Source organism: Ixodes scapularis, unplaced genomic scaffold (assembly GCF_016920785.2).
Source record: "Ixodes scapularis isolate PalLabHiFi unplaced genomic scaffold, ASM1692078v2 PGA_scaffold3__209_contigs__length_174095766, whole genome shotgun sequence".
NCBI classification, from domain to species: Eukaryota; Metazoa; Arthropoda; class Arachnida; order Ixodida; family Ixodidae; genus Ixodes; species Ixodes scapularis.
In genome coordinates this window covers 68,037,987-68,058,785 of record NW_024609868.1, presented here as the reverse complement: position 1 = coordinate 68,058,785, position 20,799 = coordinate 68,037,987, and the positions used below count along the sequence as shown (strand labels likewise).

The following is a 20,799-nucleotide window of genomic DNA, read 5'->3' as shown; positions in this document are numbered from 1 at the left end:
GGCGGTCCGTAGCTTTTGCCTTTAGTCCATCCTAGGGTGAGACGAAGTATAGATGCCTAAGCTTCTGAAGTTAGTTTGGGAAGCGCAATCCGCCGATAAAAATAAATAGACTCCTAAACCGCCCTGTATACTTTCTCTCTCGAGATTATTAAGGTGGTCATGAAACTAATTAATAATGCTCTCTTCTTTCGTCAAAGACAATATGATCTACTAGCTTTACAAGGAGAAAAACAGACTACAATATGAATCAAAAGCAAAGTTAATTTTCTATAAACAGGACAACACATATTACACACGGAAGCGTGTAGCGTATCCGTTGAAGCGCAACGCGCGTTTATCAGTTTCTGGCTTCGGTTTCGCGGCAAAGAGCAATTCATCAACGTCCTGCCACGGCGGCTATGTCCTACTAACGCCACAATTGCTGCCTGAGAAAGACCTCCCTGAGCCAAGGCGATGATTATGTATTCGTTAAAGCGTGAGATCCGTGCCATCCTTCTCACAAACGAATGCGCTCTTCAACGCATTTGATCTTTTAAATATAGGACACAGGCATAACTGTAATATTTCTTTATTTCACAGCGTCGGTTCTCACATTTTATATCTGAAACAACTTATAGACCTTTTCACCCTCCGCCGCATGGGCGCTGCCATCTTGGAATCACATGATGCGGCCGCCATTAGGTTGCTTCAACTTGTTGCTCCGCTCTCCCGTCCGCGCCTTGGCGGATGCGTTGAATTCGTGTTTTTCGTCGCGCTTCACCGCGTCTCTTGCCTTACTCCGTAAAGTGTCGTCCGATACTTATACTTACTATGCAATTGCATTACATCATTATGCGTGCAACTTCTGTAGTTGATTTTGTAACACGTTTTGAATATTTTTTACCGTCGGCGTGCGGGATACGTGTGAAAACGTTTTTTAGGAACAGGAATCAGCGTTAGCACTTGCGCAAATTAAATACATATATGACTTGAAGAGAGCCTCGAGGGTTCAAATTCCAATAACTTATGAGAACTGAAGTGGTTACTAATAAGGGCGGAACATGTGCAATAGGAAGCCCACTGTTATTATATATATATATATATGAGTGCGCATTGGTGTCAAGGAACAAAACAAAACCACCCAGCGTAATTAGCCACGTGTTTTTCCTGAAAAAATGGTGTTTTGTAGTTCCAACAGATCGAAAACAGTTTCTTTTGATTACACTAGGGAACTAGTGGACAGGGCGCGGGAACAAACATTTAGTTTGTATAATTTTTTATGCTAGAAATAATGGTACCTTAATATTAGGCAACTTGTTTGTTCGCAAAATCACACCTATATCTGTTTTACGTTCTTAATCGCGTGTGTGATATAAGCATTCGCTTTATCGGTTTATTTATGAATTCCACGGAATTGTATATCGTGCTTGGTCCCATGTCCATAGTTTTCAGTTGCTTTAGTAATTTTTAATATAACCATGCAATTTCAATTAATTTATTTCAACACAAATAATTGAACTCCCCGCGTAAGAAACTACCACAGACAGCTTGATAGTGCCTATGATTAATAAAACGTGACGCCGAAAAGAATCCTTCTGCATGAAAATCACCAGAGTGCAGCCAATTGTCGACGGCGCATAGGGAGTTACTTTCAGTAGATCGCGACGTCAAAATGTGCAAAGAGCATCGTTTCAAATCAGTGAACAGCTTTCCACACAGGTCCATTGGGTGGCGCCTGGCGTTCGACTTCAGCCAAACTTATCAAAGATCATTTCTTTTGCGCTCTTCAATTTCATTCGGCAAATTTTACGGAAGATGAATATCAGACTTTATTTGAAGCCTGGCATTCACTTATCTGACCATTCTCATACCTTGAGAACGTCGTAAGCAAATGTCCATGTGACGAAAAGTTTATTTCATAAGGCCAATATTTTGAAATACTGTAAACGAGTACTTTAGTTAAAGAAATTTTCTAGTCAGCATAGGCTGGTCTATCAAAATATTTGTCGAGCGCCTAATTTTTTTAAATAAAACAGGCCGAGACAATATCACATTTTTTATATTATCTACGTGATTATATAAAACTTGTCTGGTCATTATAAAAGACATTTCCAGTCTCGAAGTTAGACAAGGTTGGTGTACGGAAACCAAACATCGAACAGTAAACTTGTCAGTTCATCTGTTCTTGGTGATTCAGCAGATTGTTAATCATGTTGTCGACCTGATTTTTCACTGAGCACTGATGCGATATAGTCTGTTGCAATATAAGATGATCAGTTCAATATCTGACTTGAGCGCGAGCTATCTACTTCCGTACCGCTCGGTGCACGCACAGCCAAAGCACGGCGGCAGGCAACGAGCGCATGGTGCAGGCGGAGCTTGTCCTGCTCTTCATTTTTTTTTTCTTCTTGAAATTAGTGCCCGCGGGTACGGACGTGGACTATGGTACTCCTCCCTGTGCATCAGCGCAGTTGTTTCACGGCCGAACCTGGCCGAAATTAATGATGGACGGAATCAGACGCATATAGTGTTCGTAAAAAAAGATCGCAATTTAGGCTCGAAACCACTTCGTGGTTTGCCAAGTGGCTCAATACTATTGTTTCATTCGCTGTGTGCTACTAGAAAGAAATTCATATCGCAAAATTAATCGAAAGGGGCATGAAACAGCATCACAATCGTGTGTACGTTGAAACCGAAACCGACCGAATGGACTTCTTCCAAAACCGACGCGCCCCATCGCGGCGAAATATCACGCAGTGCACTCTGGGAACTAGTTGGCCACTCAGTTTCGGTTTCGACTGAGCAGCTTCATCTCATGCTATCACGCCGCGACCGAACGCGCTGCTTGCGTTTTCGATTATCTGACTTTTGACGAATGTACACTACACTCATTCTCGAGCGATGCAAAACGAAGACCGGGGCACTTTCCTTGGTTCCCGAAACACCGGATATTGTGCGTGCGTATGCGAACGTAGTAAGTCGTGGCTTAGTCACCTCACTTCACAAGTGTATCTTTGAGCTCAATGTCAGTAATCCCGTCTAGTACCAGTGAACTACAACTAAAATTTGTTCGTCTAGAGCCTTACATGCATTTTGTTTGCCAAACGTCCGCTTCTTGTTACTTCATTGGGTGAAAAGTAAGCCGCATCCTCACAGGGTATCAAAGTTGAGGCCAGCGTTTACGCATGAACTTTTAAGGAAACGCAATAAATTCGACCTCACTACTGCACAAAAGTTACTATGATGTCTTTCTCGTGTCATCATATATCTCCCACTCAAATTTTATGCTGATAGAAGATTAACTTTTCACAAACGCTGAGATCGGCTAGCTACGACGGAGGCCCTAAAAAGCGTCCCCTACTCCTCGCTAAGCCTTTTTGGACGAGTTTTTACTGACGCCCGAGATCTGTGCCGGGAACGGTGTGTCTGAAATTATCTCGGCATACTCAGGCAGGAAGAAAGCAAACACATAACAAATATTATGGCCATTAGCAACCGTGAATGCGCTTTGAATTCGCTCGAGCACTTGTGTGAAGAATGTCGCACCGTGCGCCGGACGGGCATGAACCCCAATGCGGTGCGCATAGGGGTTCATGCCCGTCTGACGCACTTCCGGCGAACGGTGCGACATTCTTCACACAAGTGCTCGACTTTGCATTCTTAAAACGGTCTGTATGCGCGAATTTGCCTATATGATTGCAGGATAACTTTATGCGCATACGCGATGTTGAATATTAGTGGAATGCAAGCGGGTGGGGGCAAAAAGTAATATTTCGTCTATGGACGCACGAAGCAAACAAACTTCCTGATAAACAACACTAATGTAAAGGCGCGAGCTCGATATATGCATACTTATTTGTTGCTACAGCTTGTTGATTCGTACACAAGCAAGATCCCCGAGCAGCCGAGCTTCGCAGCGTCGAGACTCGCAGCACTGGCTCGTCCACATACCTCGATTGGAACGCTAACAGGAAGGCTCAAGTACAAAAATACAACAAGCATGTGTTAAGACAAGCTATACGTCTCGGGATTGTGCTAAAGCTTCGAGGTATGACCATTTAGGTTAGTTAGAGACCACAAATGACGCTCTCGGGACCAGGAAACAATCTCTTGTCGACGTGTCGATCGAAACCGAAACCATGCCGCCCTCCTCCCTGGCCAACTAGTTCCCAGAGTGCAACGCGCGCCGTGTTGCATGCAGGGCTTTATGGAAGTAGTCTATTGAAGCAACCTAATGGCGCCGAGTGCGCCAGCGCCCTCTACCCGCCGGTCAGGCAACTACTGAAATGAAAAGGTCTATATTAGAAATACAGTGATGACTACGCTTATTTCGAGCCTTCGCAACCATATCTCCTTGTCTGACGACGACGGCTTAAGCTCGGTTGAGCCCCGAGTGAGTGTCCTCGCATCAACGTAGCATGGAATCGTATGGAGCGCGCGTAACATCATCGCCTACCCGCCGCCGTCTCGGGCACGAGCTCCCAGTGGGTCTTTCATATTGTAGGAGACTGTACGAATATTTACAGTGCTATTAATACTGAAAGCCGGTTCTAAACAAAACGTACGTTGAATTGACTACTAAAGACCTTAATAAAGTCTGCAAAAGTTGACCGAACAAGTATCCCTCGTGGTTTTCTAAAGATCTTTGGCGCTTCTTGCGACGCAAGCTTCACTATCATATAGACCAACACGCGGCCTTGACGTCACGCAGCTGCGGTGGCGCTGTCGACGGCAAGAGGCATGCGCAGACGATTCACTTCGCGTGAATTCGGTTTGTGCGCACGCGCAGTGCCCACACCTGGTGTGGGCAAACGCGGGCTTGTTTGTAAACAGCGTGTCGGTCTATACTTTCTTTTATTCTAGTAAGGATTACAAAAGTGGTATTTAAAATTCAGCGAGTATCGTGAAGTGGCAAAGTGGTTGTCAAAACAGGATCAGAACTTGCGTATGGCGCGACTTGATTCCACTTTGCACTTCTAAGCTAAAGAGTCATGGAATCGTGTGCCTACAAAAAAGAAGAGACAGGATAATTCGGTTCAGTTTCCAGAAGGTTCTGTTTATACGTCCTATCCTGAAGAAGTTGTCAATATGTTCGCAGAGCATTTCTATTCTTGTTTTACATCTCCAGCAGTACCTAATTCGAGCTTGACGTGTCAAGGCACATCTGATTTTCTTTCTTTTATTCCAATCGATGAGCTTGTAATTAGGGAATGCATTTGCAGCATGAAACCGAAGCAGTCTGCTAGAGCGGACAGAATTACCAGCTTTATTTTAAAATGATGTGCCGAACTTTTTTCTCCTGTTTTAATGCACATATTTAAATTTTCATCACAATCAGGAATGTTTCCGTAGAGTTGGAAACGGTCGGCGGTCGTTTAAATTTACAGGTCGGGCGACCCTAGCATTCCAAACAACTATCGTCCCCACGTTTCATTGCCGTGTAATATTTTTCAAGCTATTTGAAATTATATTGCATTATCGTTTTTACAGTTATTTTAGTAAAAGAAAGTGTGCATTGAGCAACGCGGATTTTTGAAGGGGATATCGGTGGAAACGAACCTTTGTTCATTTTGGTTTTCTTTTTTAATTACGCCGTGCCATTTGTATACGTAACCAAAAACGAGTTTATATAATTTAGTTCTATATGCCTAAGAAATTAGACAAGGTTGATCATAATATTCTTTTGTCTAAACTAGAGAGCTATAGTTTGTGTCCTAGCTACTGCGATCGGTTCAAAAGTTATCTTTCATGCCGCACAAATTGTATTTGTGTTTCGGCTTCTTTATCTGGTCCTTATTCATTGTCTTCCGGAGAGCAACTTTAAAGCAATTTTGGTCCACTTTTATATTTAATTATTTGGGTAAATGCGGTTCCACTGCGTGTTGAGAGCTCAAAAATAGTATTACTTGCTGGTAACATTATGCTGTTTCGTTGTATTCATTCCCTTTCTGACTGCGCGCTTCTTCAGAATGACGCTTTAGCAGTGTCTAAGTAGTGCTCACTTAACTACCTCATTCTGAGCGAGCTGAAAACAAAAGCAATGTTGCTGAGCAGGAATCCTAACTCATTTGTATTTTTTTAGACCTTAGACTGCTCTGTGATTGCCTGAGTGTTCTTAATTCGTGATCTTGTAATTTGAGTTGACTTAGCATTGAACTTCAGTCACCATGTGTCAACTATTTGTAAGGTTTCACTGTTGACTGACTCTTGGTGCCACATGTGACTTCACAAAACAATTTTTTCCCCTGCATGCTACGTGCGGATATTTTGTTGCTTGGTGCGCACTAAGCATGCATTGTTTTGTATCGTTTATAATTGTAATCATCATACTGCGTCATCTTTCATTCAACGCGTTCAAAGGCGGTTCATAGGAATTAAATACGACAGATATGTTGCGGTCAAATGCTACTACAGCTATGACAGATTACTTCAATAACTTGGATTTTGTTCTTTGTTTAACAGGCGTTGTTTATATCATATACGGTTTATAGATAAGGTTGTCAACGCAGATGTTGATTCATCCCCGCTTTTGAGCGCTGTTTGCATTCATGCCTCCCCTCGGTCCGACTCCTCTCAATTCTTTTTTTTTTTAACGCTTAGTTTTGTTCCATACGTCACCAATTACAAGACTGCAACTCGAATATAACAAGTCAGACAAATCTGTAATATATATATATTTTTTTTTTTTTGTGACGCGAAAACTTTTAGACTAACAATCGAGCCACTTGATTGTGCATAATGATAACTTTGCTTGTAGTTCTTTGTACGCGTTTTTATTTTTTAATTATTGTTTTTTCTATGACAGTGTATTACTTTTCAGACTCATTACTGTTTGAGGACGCATCAAAATAAACATTATTCATAAATAACACTGCGACATTTATGACTGTTTTTTCTTCATAACTTTGGAATGAATTTTGTATTCAATATAGGTTAACCACGGATGTCGTATTTCTCGTGCGATTCATTGTCGATAGTACTGAAACTGACTGCTTCCTCTGGTCCACATATCGCTAGCACAATACATAGGCGCGGCCCTCATCAGCGCAGTTTCGCAGCGCGTCGACCATACAAAGAAGTGCAAAAAGCGACGCTAACAAGGGGTGCGACTTATGCGTGGGAAAAGACGGTGTCTGCCAGACTCGGCCTCTCTTCGATATCGCTAGAGAAAGTTTCCAGGCGTGTTCGGTCACGTTGAGCAGTTCCGCGAGCTACTAAAACCGGTACTGCGCTTAGGCAGAGATGACGCGGGCCCGCAGCAGTGCAACATAATCGTGCCCGACGAGCGTTGTTAAATGCGACGGGGGCCAAGCCACCCTGGAAGTGGAGCTCGGCATCGGTTCTTCCTGATTCAGTGCCCATAGGCAGCAAAATCAGGAACTTAGACGCACTGATGCAGTGCATCAGTGCGTCTAAGTTCGAACGTCGATAAAAAAAGAAGTGTCAGGAACCAAGCTGTAAGTGCGAAATGTGACGAATGTCATCTATAAACAGCCATAAACGCTTCGTGGGGAGGAAGGCGGCGCGTAATTTGTGACGTTCGGAAGCTTTCATAATAATGTTATGGGAGTTAATTTGGATAATAAGACGAGGGAATGCACAAGACCGGGAAAATGGGTACACGGAAGAAAAATAAACGCGATAAACTGTGGGCCCGAAGCGCTTCCCGTTTTACCAAAGCCTCAAACCTTACACTTGGTCTCAGGAGTGGGATTCCGAGAGCCAGCGTTAGAACTGCTTCAGAAACCATCCTTTATCGTGTTTTTCTTTTCTTGAACTTTTTTTTTTTTTTTGTTTCGTGCACCCTCGTTGTTTTCTTATTCCTCTAAGTTCACTCCCATAATGTTTTATTTTATTTTATTTTTATGATGCTGTGTAGTGGGACAAAATACTCTAGAAACACAATTTTCAATTTGATTTTTCAATAAAAGATATAATTGCTCGTTTTCTATAAACATGCATATACAGCTCACGTATTGACCCAGGTTGAGTAAAATAAGAAATTATATGATAACATTGTAATTTTTTATTATTTTTAATGCGAAGGTGTGTAAACGGCAACAATAAGACGTAATTCTTCCTTGTTGATTTCTAGAATGGAAGTAACAATAGAAATAAATAGTCCCCGAGCGTAACTGGCATTCTCTCTGTGATCAGCTCCCGCTGTGTGGGATAGGGGATCCCGTCACTGCGGCAGAATATGTTAGCGATGAACAAACGTTAATTTTGAGTAATAGCCTAAAAACGTTTGTTTCAAGAAACTAATAGCTACTCAAACTACATAATTTTCCCACCACGAAGTCGACAAAACGTCAGGTGCTCATGACTTGTTACCAAGTACGCTTTCTTCCAGCGCCCGTTCAGGGGGATCGGTGTTCCCGAGTGCGTTGGCCGTACAGCAGCTCGCAGCTCGCCGCACGCGGAGCTAAAGCTCACAATGCAGAACGATCTTGGGTCTAATCCCGGATCCTGTGCGCTACCGATCCCAGGAATCCCGCGGGTTTAATATGGTTTAATCCCCGGCCTTCTCCGTTTCAATCTGGATGAACATCACATGCGATCGTGCATCACTACTGTGGTGCAATTTAAAGACCCGGGGGTCGCGCTGCTGGCAAAATTTCTCACCTTCAGCGGAAATACCAAAAAACCATTGGGGCTGGTTAACCTCCCACCGTCTAAACATCCAAAAAACACAATTATAATTTTACCGTCTGTTCACTTGCAATAATCGAACGGCAGAAAAAAATAAAAGGCCGAGTTATATAATATGGCGTCTGCTTGCAGACAATAAGAATGTGGAGGCTGGAACGCGTATCAGACCTGGTGTGTTTAGCTTTAGCGTAATGTACCACCCACGCATCAAAAATAGTCTCGGAGTGACAATAAATTCCGTTATACCGTCGGACTTTTGGTACTTGTGGTTCGTCGTAGACGTTTCTGCAAAAAGCGCGGGCAAACTCCAGCGCCGCTGTTGCTGCCGCGTCCCCAAACTCATTGCTGCTGAAGCTTTCGTGAACTGTGAAGCTGGAGAGCGATCTGCAGCAGAACATGCGTCCGCAGCGTTCACTTCCGCCGCGGTGTCACCACCATGATTTCGGCAGGCGGCAGCATGACAGTTATATGACGTCATGAGTCGGAAACCGAAGAACCGCAAATGACGACAGGGTAAACGCATCAGTTGTAGACGCGTTCCAGGCAACATAATCGAAGTAAACCGACGTGAAGGGTAACGCTGTGCCACGCAAGCCAATAGATGCCATACGGCTCATTTCCTTATTGAGCATTGACCTTTCGGTCTTCCTGAACTGGCAATAACGCCGAAAGAAAAAAGTAGACGTTAGACATCTTGGCAGCAGGAGGTCGGTTCGTCGTAGTATGATGACCATGGATCATGCAACATGTAGTCGAAAAATTAAAACAGCATGGCTCGGCTGATAGCCTCGAATATTTAAAGACCATCACATAGAATAGTGATAACACTGCTACGTGATTCCCATGATGATGTGCGCCTGTGCACCTTAAAACTATTCTATGGGGTCGTTTCGATACATGCGGGTCCGTACATAAAATGGTGACTACATCAACGTCGACTGCCGCAGAAAGATTCAACCGCAGAATCAATCAATTCGCAGTTCCAGCGACCGAAATAGATGATTTTTCTATGAACTGCACTCTCGTTTCGCGTCAACATAACGCGTTTGCTGGATGCCGTTTTCGAGCCTTGTCGCTTAGACGCAAAGCATTTTCACTATACGAATCTAAAGTATGGACCATAGATTTGTTGGGAAGCGCTATTATGATTTATATTAGTCGAGAACAGTGGTCAGTCTCGTCGAATTCAAGATTAGCTTTATTATAAGCGAACTTGCTCGATAGGTCGAATCGTCATAAAAGATATTTGATGCATTTTCGAAAGGCCGGCCACTTAAGATATTGATGGGTAATGTTTTTGCAGCAAGATAGACATAAACTATACCGTTTGCGCGCTCGTTATTTCGTCTGGAAGCGAATGTGCCGCGTGGCAGATAGTTTCCTTTCAAGATCTCCCACATTACTCAATTTTAATATTTTCATTCTATCGAGTTCCGATAAAATATTTTTTCCGGTGGAAGTGTTTTGATATATTTCCCTTTCTAACTGCATCACCAAATATTTCGTCGTCTCTGAACGTTGCAAATATTATGTTCATCGTTCGTACCACGACGATATATTATTGTGTATAGACAGTGTAAAAGTTTTCGTGTTTTGGTTTTTCTCTTTTTTATTACAAATAACTCGGTGCGTCATACAAAGCAATGTCGAACGGACCACCCGCCTCGCCGAGCGACGCGGCCAAGTGCTTAACCAACAGAGGAAGCAGACTGAAGACGGCACAAAGGCACCCTTCCAGCCGACGAAAACGAAAAAAACAAAAAAAAGAAAATAAAAGACGGGAAAGAAATGCGGAACGCGTTAAGCGCGTTAAACATTCCGTCAAAGCCGTTAAACATACTCCTCCTTTCACTGACCCGCTTGACATACAACCCGTTTCTGTCGTCGTCTGGCTTCCCTCTCCCTCTTCCTGGTGTCCCCATATCCGGTCCTGCCTTTGGATTCCGTACTCACACGTGTCCCGTGCCACTATACTTGGTTTCACTCCAAGTCAGGCCGCAGCCGACACTACGGTCCGAAGGAGTCAGCGCCAAAAGTACATGGTCACGACGCTCGACGTGACCAGGCACTTTTGAAACAACAGCGCCTTGTGTTGTTTCCACCCATCTTTGTCCCAGTCGTTTTTATATATTAGACTATGAACCAACTTGGGCCCAACTTTCCACTTTGCTCGTCGTCGCCTTTGTGCGTTTAACGGAGAGTTTTAGGGAATCGTTTTTGCAGATCCGATACTGTACGATGGGCAATCCGGTACGCACTGCGCATGCGCGACCGCAGAACCGGGGGTTCTGGGGCAGTGCATGCGCAGTGAGTGCACATCCGATACTGGAGGGTCCGTCGGATGTGCAAAAAGGGTTCCCTAAAACGCTCCACCTCTCTGCGACTAAACCAATCACGAACGGTGAATGCCCCGTGATCATGCGCTTTTATTATGTGCGCGCGATTGGTGTATCCTGTGTTGGGAAGCGCGAGCAGACGACGAACGCCGTGGCGGTGCTGTTGCGCTGCTTGATTGGCTTCATCCAATCATGTACCGTCGGCTGCGGGCGTCATTGATACGAAAGGGAGTGAGCGACCAATCGGCAATTTTTGACTGCCAACTAAAAAAAGTATGGACATTTAAAGAAAAAATAACCCAACCAATCTTGCGAATTACCGCAGGTTTGCAAACATGTTGTTAATACCATACCGTCGTTAAGCTACTACTCAAGATTTTCACCTATGTGTGTTCTGGCCTGGAGCACTTTTTCCCCGCTAAATTTAGCGGGGTGACGTGACCTATCCACCAATTTAGTTCCCCCCTTAAATTTGACGGAATATTTACGTCAGGTGACCTGTGCAGCAGTTCAGTTGCCCCACTAAGTTTGTCGGGAAAATTTACGTCACGACCTATGCACCGATTCATGCTCCCCGCTACATTTAGCGGTGAACCCAACACCTGTCCGTGTGTGCAACGATCAGTACTATCGCATTTAGATAATCACTCCTGTGGTTTCTACAAATTTCCCTCCACCATATTTTTTTTTTTTTTTTTTTTTTTTTGCTACCATGTGGTGATTTTCGAGGTAAGAAAATTCCTTGGCGTGTTCCCCCAATGAATTGCGGCGACACCCGTGGTGCTGCAACCTCTTCTGCGCAAAGACTACACAGAGCCATGCTGCACGTCCCACATCAAGGAAAGATGAACCCAACTACGGCACCGTTATTATTAGACCTGCCATCTGCGGCAGTAATAAAGTTAAAAAAATAAAAGAGAGCGGTTGCGCTGCCCGCACTTTACTGACATGTCAGTTACTTAAAAATACGGTCGTGTTAAAACGTCCCATAAATAAGTCAACCAAGAAAAACAAATATACACGTATGTTTTCGTCGGACACCTGATTGAAAACATCGGTGAAAGGAAGAATATACCGGGAGCACCGTGACCGGGAGTCACGTATTCAATTTCTTCGTGCCGTTGGCTCGTTGGCTCAGCAGTATGCTGACAAATAACGCACCCCAATACACTCTCCTTTATTTATCTTTGGTGAAACTGGTAAGCGACTCCTTGGCAGACCGCCCATTCGTTCGATGTGGTGAGTGTGCACCACTGCCTGAGTTTAGTGTTCAAGATGGTGCTTATACGCAATTCGCATTAAAACTTATCAGAATTTTATTCATGATCGGTCATTTAGACAACTCTTCTCAAGAACTTGGCGCGATTTCTATAACTCGTGTCTTCTTTAGAAACGAACTATTCAAGCTTGGACAAGCGTACTTAGACAGACCGATCTACTAGTGCAAAACTACCTTACTTCTGGGAAAAGAGAAAGTGGACGCTGCTGATTTGAAAAGAGCATTAGACGGTGGACTAAGTTTTTGTGTAGTGCTTTAAATATTCTAAAAGATAAAACCCATAGAGTCTTGAACTAATTTATATAAGACAGTTTGGTACCGAGACTGATCTGAAGTATTGATAAGACTTCTTTTTTGGAAGTACATGTCAGACAGTTTTTCTTTTTGTAGGCCCCTTTCAAAGGCGCCTGCCTTACAGTAATTGCTCAAAGACGGCCATACCTTCGGCACGCATTTTGAGCTCGGATTTAATACAACTGCTTCGTCAGCGTTCGGTGCGTGCTCGAGTGCAAATCTATTCGAAACGACAGTTGTGTCACCGCTTGTCGTGAACCCGGCTCCAATCACACGCTTCGCGCAGGAAGCAACGTCCAAAATATGGCTGTCACCAGCGTTGCCCGGTGAACTTTTAAAAAGGGTCTATTGAGAAGTGCCATAACCTCTTTACGGTTAAGAGTGAAATTTGTCTGGCGATTTTCAGAAATAACAAAAACTAATCTGTCACCTATGTTGAGAGCCAAACCTTTTGGTCTTCAATAAAATTAAAAATAAAATTCATTCCACTAGAAGAGGTATAACTAGAGCAGATTAGGCCTAAATTGTAGCGCCTTCCTAAAAAAAAAAAAAGAAAAAAAACGGAGTATAAATTTAGCTTTATTTTTTCCTCCAGTCGCAATTTAATGTGTCATGGTCTCATGCACAAAATATACACTTGCCACGGATGCGGCAATCTGTTTGGTTTAAATTCAAAAACAAGAGTTACGCTTAGTGTTTGAACAGCGCTAAGACGACAGGAAGATAGAAGAGAAGAGGTCAGGACGAGCGCTGACTATCAACTGATGCTATTTATTCAGAAGAGGATGAAGTGCGCGAGACTCGAGAGTGCCAAAATGCACATTTTTCATCAGACACACGCGCGGCAGCTTTTTGCACGGGAATGGCCTGTGCCAGCCGGCGTCACCTTTTCTTCAACCGAAAGCGCAACCAGAAAACATAAGAAAGAAAAGAAAAGAAGGAAAGAAAAGAAAAGAAAGGAAAAAAAAAGAAAAAAGAAAAAAAAGAAAAAAAGAAAAGAAAAAAAGAAAAAGAAAAAGGAGAAAAAGCACGTGCTATAGTTTGCTGACCCAGGCGTGGTAACCTTCGCCACCTGGAGACCATTGAGCGTGCGATTGCCGCCTTTCTTCTTTTAGGAGCCTTTGTGTAGATTCTGCGCATTGTGATGTCCAGCGGTCTTCGCCTGATGGTGACCAATGATCTTGGAAAGTGTCAACTAAACTAACCGCCGAATTCATAGATGTCACTCCGAGTCATGCCAAGTGAAGGGCGACCCTTCACTTACAGAAGGGCGGTTGAAGGGGCACTTCCACTTGAAGTGAGGTTTACCATTCTGAAATGGCACTTCGCTTTCACTCGAGCAAGTGAAGGGAGCCCTTCTACGGGATGCGTCCGGGAGCGAGAGTAGAAAAGAAATTTATATTTATACTTTGCGTAAGACCACAAAAGTAAGTTAATTCTTAGTGTGTTTACATAATTTGTGTTTATAAAGGAATATTAGCACATAACAAACATGTTGCGATTTCAGAAACGAACGTAGCTCGTGCATCTTCTTTCAAACTAAATTGGCCAGCAATATAGCCATCAATATCCATGCTGAATACATTCCAAGTCCTTCCGATATCCTTGTTCCAACGCCACCACCGCCGTTGCCTTTTCGTGTTTACTTGCCCTGCTGGTTTGTTCTTTTAAAGTTTTCATTTCCGTAGCGTGTAATGGATAAGGCCAAGGCACCCGCTGCGCGGTTCACAGAGATCGAAAAGGCAATACTGATGGAACTTGTAATGACGTACAAAAAAATCATCGAATGTAAAAAGACCGACGAATCGTCATTAAACAAAAAAAAGGCAACTTGGATTCGACTCTGCAACGAGTATAACTGCAACCACGGTGTATATCGACGGGACGTGAAACAGCTAAAAAAATGGTGGGAAAATGTGAAGGCCAAAGCGAAGAAGGACCATTCCAAAGAAAAAAACTAGGTCCACAAAACAGGCAAGTCTCTCGTTCAGGTTTCTCATCGCGCTGAAAGTGCCTCGGAATGAGCGATGGGTCACATTTGTAGCCCGAACTGTCGGTCACAAATTCGCCCTTGTTTCGAACTGTTGTTTCTGGAATACCTGTCATGGGGATGGAGCGTGAACGTGCGCAGACAAGTCGGTTAAGGTGTATCCACACGACGGACCGGGCCGCGGACCGATTGATCACGTGACGCGCGGCCCGCGGGCCGCCCGGCTGCAATGAGCATCCACACGGCGGACCAAAAGAGCAGACGACAGTGTGAACGGGCCGGTCTAACCCTCGACCTCACAGCTCCACCAAATGCATGCAGCGAGCTGCTTTGAGGCTATTTGTAAGGAGCCAAGATGGAGGTTGAACGAAAGAGAAGTTTGGCCGCGGTGGTCCTGGCGTTGACTATTGAGGACGAGGAGGACTTAAGTGAACCGAAAAGGGCATGCATCTATTGTCCCACAGAGCGGGGAATTGCTCCACGAGCGCGATGAAGTAAAAAAGTTGCATCGTCGCACCATGCCGCCATCGTCGCACAACAAAAGGTTCGTCTTCTTCGTCTTGAACAGTTGGCGCCAAAAGAAGACAACGTTGGATTTGGATTCCAATCCAAACAAAATTCAGCTTGTTGCCAGACTTAGCACTTCAATTATACTAAAAACGCCGCGGTCCGCCGCCAAGGTCCGGGCGAGAAAAGCGCTTGGCATTTCTCACAAGCGCGGGCCGCGGACCGCCGGCGGACCTCGAAAAGCGGTGACGTAAGATCACGTGATGCGCGGCCCGCGGACCAAAACAGCAATTTGGTCCGTCGTGTGGATACACCTTTATGCAACCTAATGCTGTCAGTTGAATACCGTAGTAACCTGACAATGGAGCAGCATGAACGGAACCGCAGCACGATATAATACTACCGTTAAATCAGTAATTCTACTTGCAGTTTTTGCGGCGGACATGTACAGTAGATCACAACTGACAACACCCAGATGCTCAATATTTCATTTCATTACGCATGGGGCAGAGGGGATGAACATTCCCTATCAGCAAATGCATGCCTATAAATCGGGGTATATTTAAAAAGGAAAACAGATCTTAGATAACATTAGAACTTGGAGTGCCTAGATTGACTACTGTTTGCTCCTTTAGGAGGGGGGCCACCTGGCAAGCCAATGAGCGCCACCTCCGTGCTGGTTGGGGCGGTGGCCTCACACGTGTTCAACAGACAGGAAAATATGGAGGACAGCGATGGGGCACCCTATCTGCCCCCGGTCTGCAGCCTCCCAGTTCTCCGACTACTGCAGCCGATGCTGGACGGCGAGGAGGACCCTCTTGATGCCGACTTGGGTAGAATGCTTGAACCGTTTCCATGTCTTGACCTGTACTTTCTAAACTGGTACCTTTTCGTCTTTACCCACTGATCTTCTCATGGATATGCATGGATACGGTTATAGATCATAATGAGTCTGCCTTCAGAAATGTTTCACCTGGTGTTCCTCAGTAGTACATACTGGCACCCCTACGTTTTTTAATAATCATGAATGACCTTGCAGCAACCATCTCATCTAATATTAATCTTGTTGCAGATGACAGTGTCGTCAATAACAAAGTAAAAAGTGTGCATGACAACATTCAATTTCAAGATAATTTAGTAAAAATGAACAAATGGTGCGAACAGCATGTACATTACTTATGTACAAGGTAACATATATCATTGCAGGGCTGGGTTCCATACAGCTTCAAAACAGTACATGGCAACTACTGCAGACTAACAATGACCATACTCCCCTGACAAAGAAACAAACAGCACAGGGTATTAAAATAATCATAGCATGATTTCTGCCAAGAAATATCTATACCAAGCACTCCAAAAGGTGGAAACGGTTAAGTGATCTAGTGGCCTAGTTTATGGCACAGGTTCAAAATGGATGAAAACATTGTTACACATTAGATCAGCAGCAGAAAAAAAAATCAAATACTTCAAATTGCAACTGCATGAAAAACAAAAATACAATCTCAAACTTATAAAAACCCTTTCTACTCTTCATGTATGTCCCATTGTTCACTTCATAACTTCTACGTGTTCTTTCAATTGCAGAGGAGCCCGGTTCACCAGCTGGGCCTGCCTCAGACGTCGGTGCACCACTGTCACCAGCGGCTGCCTGCATCGCTGATAGACCTGCAGCAGCCCCAGCAGCTTGCCTGATTAGCCAGACATCTACTGCAGGGTCACCAGCTCCTACACCTGCGGCTGCTGCAGCGTGCAACAGTGGTAGTGCGGCAGCAGCTGTGGGCAGTGGTGCCCGCCAGGTCGGAGGACGTATGGCGCTGCTGGAAAGGAGCCTCGCAGAGGAAAACGATATGAGGATGGCCTTTGTCCAGCAGGAGCATGCCCTGCGCTGCAACTTCCTTGAACATGACCACCGCGACGCACTCAGCAAGAGAGCTGCGCTGCATGAAATGGAAATTAAATTGCGCGAGGACGAGCTGAAAAAAAGAAATGCCATTCACGAAATGGAGATGAAGCTCCTGTGTATCAAGGAAAACATACTGCTGCAGGAGCTGAGCCAGAAGGCTGCACAATAAATCATGTTCAAACTGCTATGCCTGCTTTACTGATGGTTCACTTTTAAAGTCAAACTGAAGTATCACACACTTGGAAGTACGACTCCTCACCTTCATGGCCTGTGTGATGGGCCTCTTGAGCCTACGTGCAGCTCACGTAAAGCTCAGCAGAATGATGTTCTGCCGGATACGCAGACCCGAAGGAGAGTCCTCCGGGAGAATCGGTGGCAGGTGTGGCTGCCGCCGCCTTCTGGCATTCCGTGCCCTGGGACTTGGTGGCGGGGGTGGAGGAGGAGGTAGGGGCTCATTTCTTGCACGTCCCAGATTATGCAAAGCCGCACACGCGGTGATGATGCTGCATGAGTGGCGAGTCTTGTGCTGGAGCCGCATATCCAAACAGGGAAATCGTCTCTTCCAGACCCCAAAGGCCCTCTCGACGGAGTTCCTCGTTCGGATCTGGGCCTTGTTGTACCTAAATCAAATTATAAGGCATGTGATCGATTTTTAGTAGGGCTGGGCAATTGATCGATTAACCTTCCGATTAATCGATTAAGGCTTTAATCGCGATCAATTTTTTTAGCCGGTTAATCGGTTTTTTAATCAGTATCCAAAAAGAGGTCGATTAAACGCACGCACGGCTCTATCCTGGACGACCTGCCGAAACAAAAAGTTTGGGCAGGTCGTCCTGCCCAAACTAAAATTAACGACATTTGGCCATATTGTGTCTTAAAATCATGGTTGCCAGTTCTCTGAAGCATTATCTGAAATCACAGGAAACGCCTTTCTGCCATCCACAAATGTTTAAACAGTTTGTGACACAGCAAATCAATATTGCGTGACCTTCCTAACACCGAATCTAATGCTGAGGATGACGCACTTTTGAATTATGACGATCGGCACGAGCCTAAATTTCGGCGCCCACAACAATGCCGGGGAACGGAGTGCCGATACTCTAAGCGCAGCTCATTTAGTGGCTCTAGGTTTAACTATATGTATCATCAATTGCAAACGTCCTCTGCGGCGTGCGCCAGAGTGTAAGAAAAGTCGTCAAAGGCAAGCCAAGTGGTTGCATTCTTTTCAATATATTATAAAAATCAACACAACCGATTAATCGATTAATTAATCGATTAAAGGGTGGCGATTAATCGGGTTAAAATGTTTAATCGACGCCCAGCCCTAATTTTTAGGCATCTGGGAACATACTTGCAATCACTGTATTTTCTTTTTCAGTATGGAAATAACAGGTTGACATTCTTTTGTCGAGGTTAGATATGTTTTATTGACAACTTTTCGTGCACGCACGGCTTCATGATACTGTTGACATCTCATGGAAACTTTTTCGTTCTTGCGACATTTCGTCGACAAACGTTTTCTTCTGCTAGGTGGATTGAATTTAGTGGTCGCGGTCGTCAAATTTTAATGATTTTTTTTTTCATTTGCCTAATGCTGAAAAAGAAAAATTAGACTGAATTTACTTTTTAGTGAATGAACCACCGACGGCGGGGCAAGCTATGTCTTAAACAGACCACACGATCACACCTCGCTTTGCTCCGCTCTGCTAGGGGAAATGGTTCATTAGCGATGTGCGCGACCAAAAGCGCCGCTGCGGTCAGCTTTCGACGATTGGCCAAACCGTGGGCATATGACCATTGTCAGATTGTCAGCTTTGACGGTGTTACTTTCGGATTGCAATGACTCCTAGCTTCCACTGTGCTTTTTAAACACACCACCGAAGTCGTCGTCGCACCTGATGGTAAGTAGACAAGATAACAACTGGTGACGTCACGTCGAGGAAAATCCCACTCGTGACGTCACGGATGGAAACCATAACAGGGCGCCATTGAAACATCTCGGTGCTAAAATAATCTCAAGTTCGAGCTTGCACCAAGCCTTGTCGAAACCGCCAAGGGTTCGGCAAGGTAGGAAAGAACATTGGATATCGGCGAAGTGATCTGTCCATGAAACGCTTGAAGAACTGTTTGTCACCGGCAATGACTGCCTGCTATTACAGACATTAGTGATGTTGTCAGTGCAGTACCAAAACAAATCTTATACTTCTGCCGATGATTTGGCTTACCTCCCTCCGGGACTATTTGCCGCTCCAGGGTTTGCGAGCGGCGTCATCAGGAAAGGGAGACAGGCATAGCCCATATCCCCCAGCAGGACGCCGGGCACTCTGCTCTCCTCGTAAAGGGCACGCGCACGACTGCCATCAAAGATGCGGCTGTCGTGCACAGATCCTGGCCAACTTGCCACAACATCAAAGAACTGTAGCTGTGGGCCGGTGATGGCCTGCAGGTATATAACATTGCATTAATACGGCAATTTGGGCCAGTTGGCTCATGCTCGAAAACAAGTGAAACAACTGCCCCCCCCCCCCCCCCCCCCCGGGGCTGGCTACGTGCCTGTTGCCCGTAAATAACGTCGCATATGCAAGCTAGGTATAGGCTGTGCAATGGCTATTTCGAGCGGGCCCAGAGGTGTACAATAAGCAGCAACAACACAGCTGATGAAAGGGTTTCCCTATGTTTTACAATGATCGGGTTGAACAGCTGAAATCGTTTTGCGTGAGCATTACCCATGCTTCCCAGCCTGGCAGTTTAGTAGGCAAGCTACGTCAATAAAGGGGGTATAAGAAATATGAGCTCACCTGGACGTTCAGGGAGAAGACTCCTTTCCTATTGCGATAAACTTCCGCATCATCTCCGCCGGGGCTTCTGATGCGCACGTGGGTGCAGTCGATGCAACCCGTGACGCCAGGAAACTGCCCCATTGCGTAGAAGTCGCGCATAACGCCGTGGTACTCCGACGCAGCCGGGAAGTGCACCAGCCTCCGGAAGAGCACCCTCGCGATGAGCGTCGTCACCGTCCTCACTGTGCGGCAGACAGTCGGCTGGGAGACATGCACCAGGTCTCCCGCTACCATCTGGAAGGTCCCGGCGCCGTAAAAGCGAAGGGTGAGCAGCAACTGGAGCAGGGGGGTGAGCGGCAGTCCTCGGTTGTCGCCGGTTTGCTGGAGAGGCAGCAGCGTCAGGAGTTCCCTCACCGTCGTCTTCTTAAAGCGATATCTCGCGAGGAACTGGCGGTCACTGTACAGCTCCATCGGGTTCAGGCGGTCCGATAGATTACGCCGCGGCACCGACGGACCGAGCGGGTACATAACGCCGAACACAAGGTCGCACGCACGAGTAGCGAACTCAAAAGACGCGATCCTGCGAGCGGCATCACTCCGATAACCCGGGTAACCCGCCATCTTTTGCGATGAAGGGAGGCTCGAGTGTAGTTGAAGGGCGGTGCCACCGCTCACTTGAATTTTTTCGAGAAAAGTCCGAGTGAAGTGCGAGGCGAGGGAGCGTTTCGAGTGAAGGGGGATTTATGAAACGTAATGACACCCACTCAAGGGCGTTGGAAGTTAAGTTCGAGTGAAGTGGGATCTATGAATTCGGCGGTAAGGCCTTTCCCGCACATGCCTAGGTTGCTCTTCAAGGAATTCTATTTCTTTGGCGAGCAAGGTTATTGATGGAAAGCTGATGGCTCCTTCCCCTCTTTTGTATATCGAAAAGGCCTCCACGATCTCCCGCGTCCTAAAGTCGTGATGTCTTTTTAGGATGGTACATTGACCGAATAAAGGGGAGCACAAACAGTCGCTGCAATGCCTAACCAAGTTACTGCCTGAGGTGTTTCCTATGGAGGCGGCATTTTCCCTCAGTC

The 20,799-nt window shown here is 45.3% G+C and overlaps 2 protein-coding genes across 2 annotated transcripts; one reads left to right on the top strand and one right to left on the bottom strand.

The window, feature by feature from the left end:
* The first annotated feature begins 15,501 nt into the window (after nucleotides 1-15,501).
* LOC121837201 lies at nucleotides 15,502-17,109 on the top strand. The gene is made up of 2 exons (XM_042292756.1): nucleotides 15,502-15,870; nucleotides 16,622-17,109. Exons 1-2 carry the CDS (start codon nucleotides 15,696-15,698, stop codon nucleotides 17,107-17,109), a joined length of 663 nt encoding a protein of 220 aa, XP_042148690.1. The 5' UTR covers nucleotides 15,502-15,695.
* On the bottom strand, nucleotides 16,917-20,529 carry LOC115316382 (putative nuclease HARBI1). Its single transcript, XM_042292479.1, has 3 exons — nucleotides 19,739-20,529; nucleotides 19,166-19,380; nucleotides 16,917-17,560 (listed from the first exon to the last, which is right to left on the bottom strand). The coding sequence occupies exons 1-3, from the start codon at nucleotides 20,339-20,341 to the stop codon at nucleotides 17,242-17,244; spliced, it is 1,137 nt and encodes a 378-aa protein (XP_042148413.1). The 5' UTR covers nucleotides 20,342-20,529; the 3' UTR covers nucleotides 16,917-17,241.
* Between the last annotated feature and the right edge of the window lie 270 nt (nucleotides 20,530-20,799).

Bases quoted from the DNA above. Each gene is read 5' to 3' on its own strand.
- LOC121837201 (XM_042292756.1), top strand. From the start codon at position 15,696: ATGAGCGCCACCTCCGTGCTGGTTGGGGCGGTGGCCTCACACGTGTTC. The intron at 15,871-16,621 runs GTAGAATGCTTG...TTTCAATTGCAG, and splicing joins CCCTCTTGATGCCGACTTGG to AGGAGCCCGGTTCACCAGCT.
- LOC115316382 (XM_042292479.1), bottom strand. From the start codon at position 20,341: ATGGCGGGTTACCCGGGTTATCGGAGTGATGCCGCTCGCAGGATCGCG. The intron at 19,381-19,738 runs GTGAGCTCATAT...ATATACCTGCAG, and splicing joins TCTTCTCCCTGAACGTCCAG to GCCATCACCGGCCCACAGCT. The intron at 17,561-19,165 runs GTAAGCCAAATC...AATTTGATTTAG, and splicing joins GCAAATAGTCCCGGAGGGAG to GTACAACAAGGCCCAGATCC.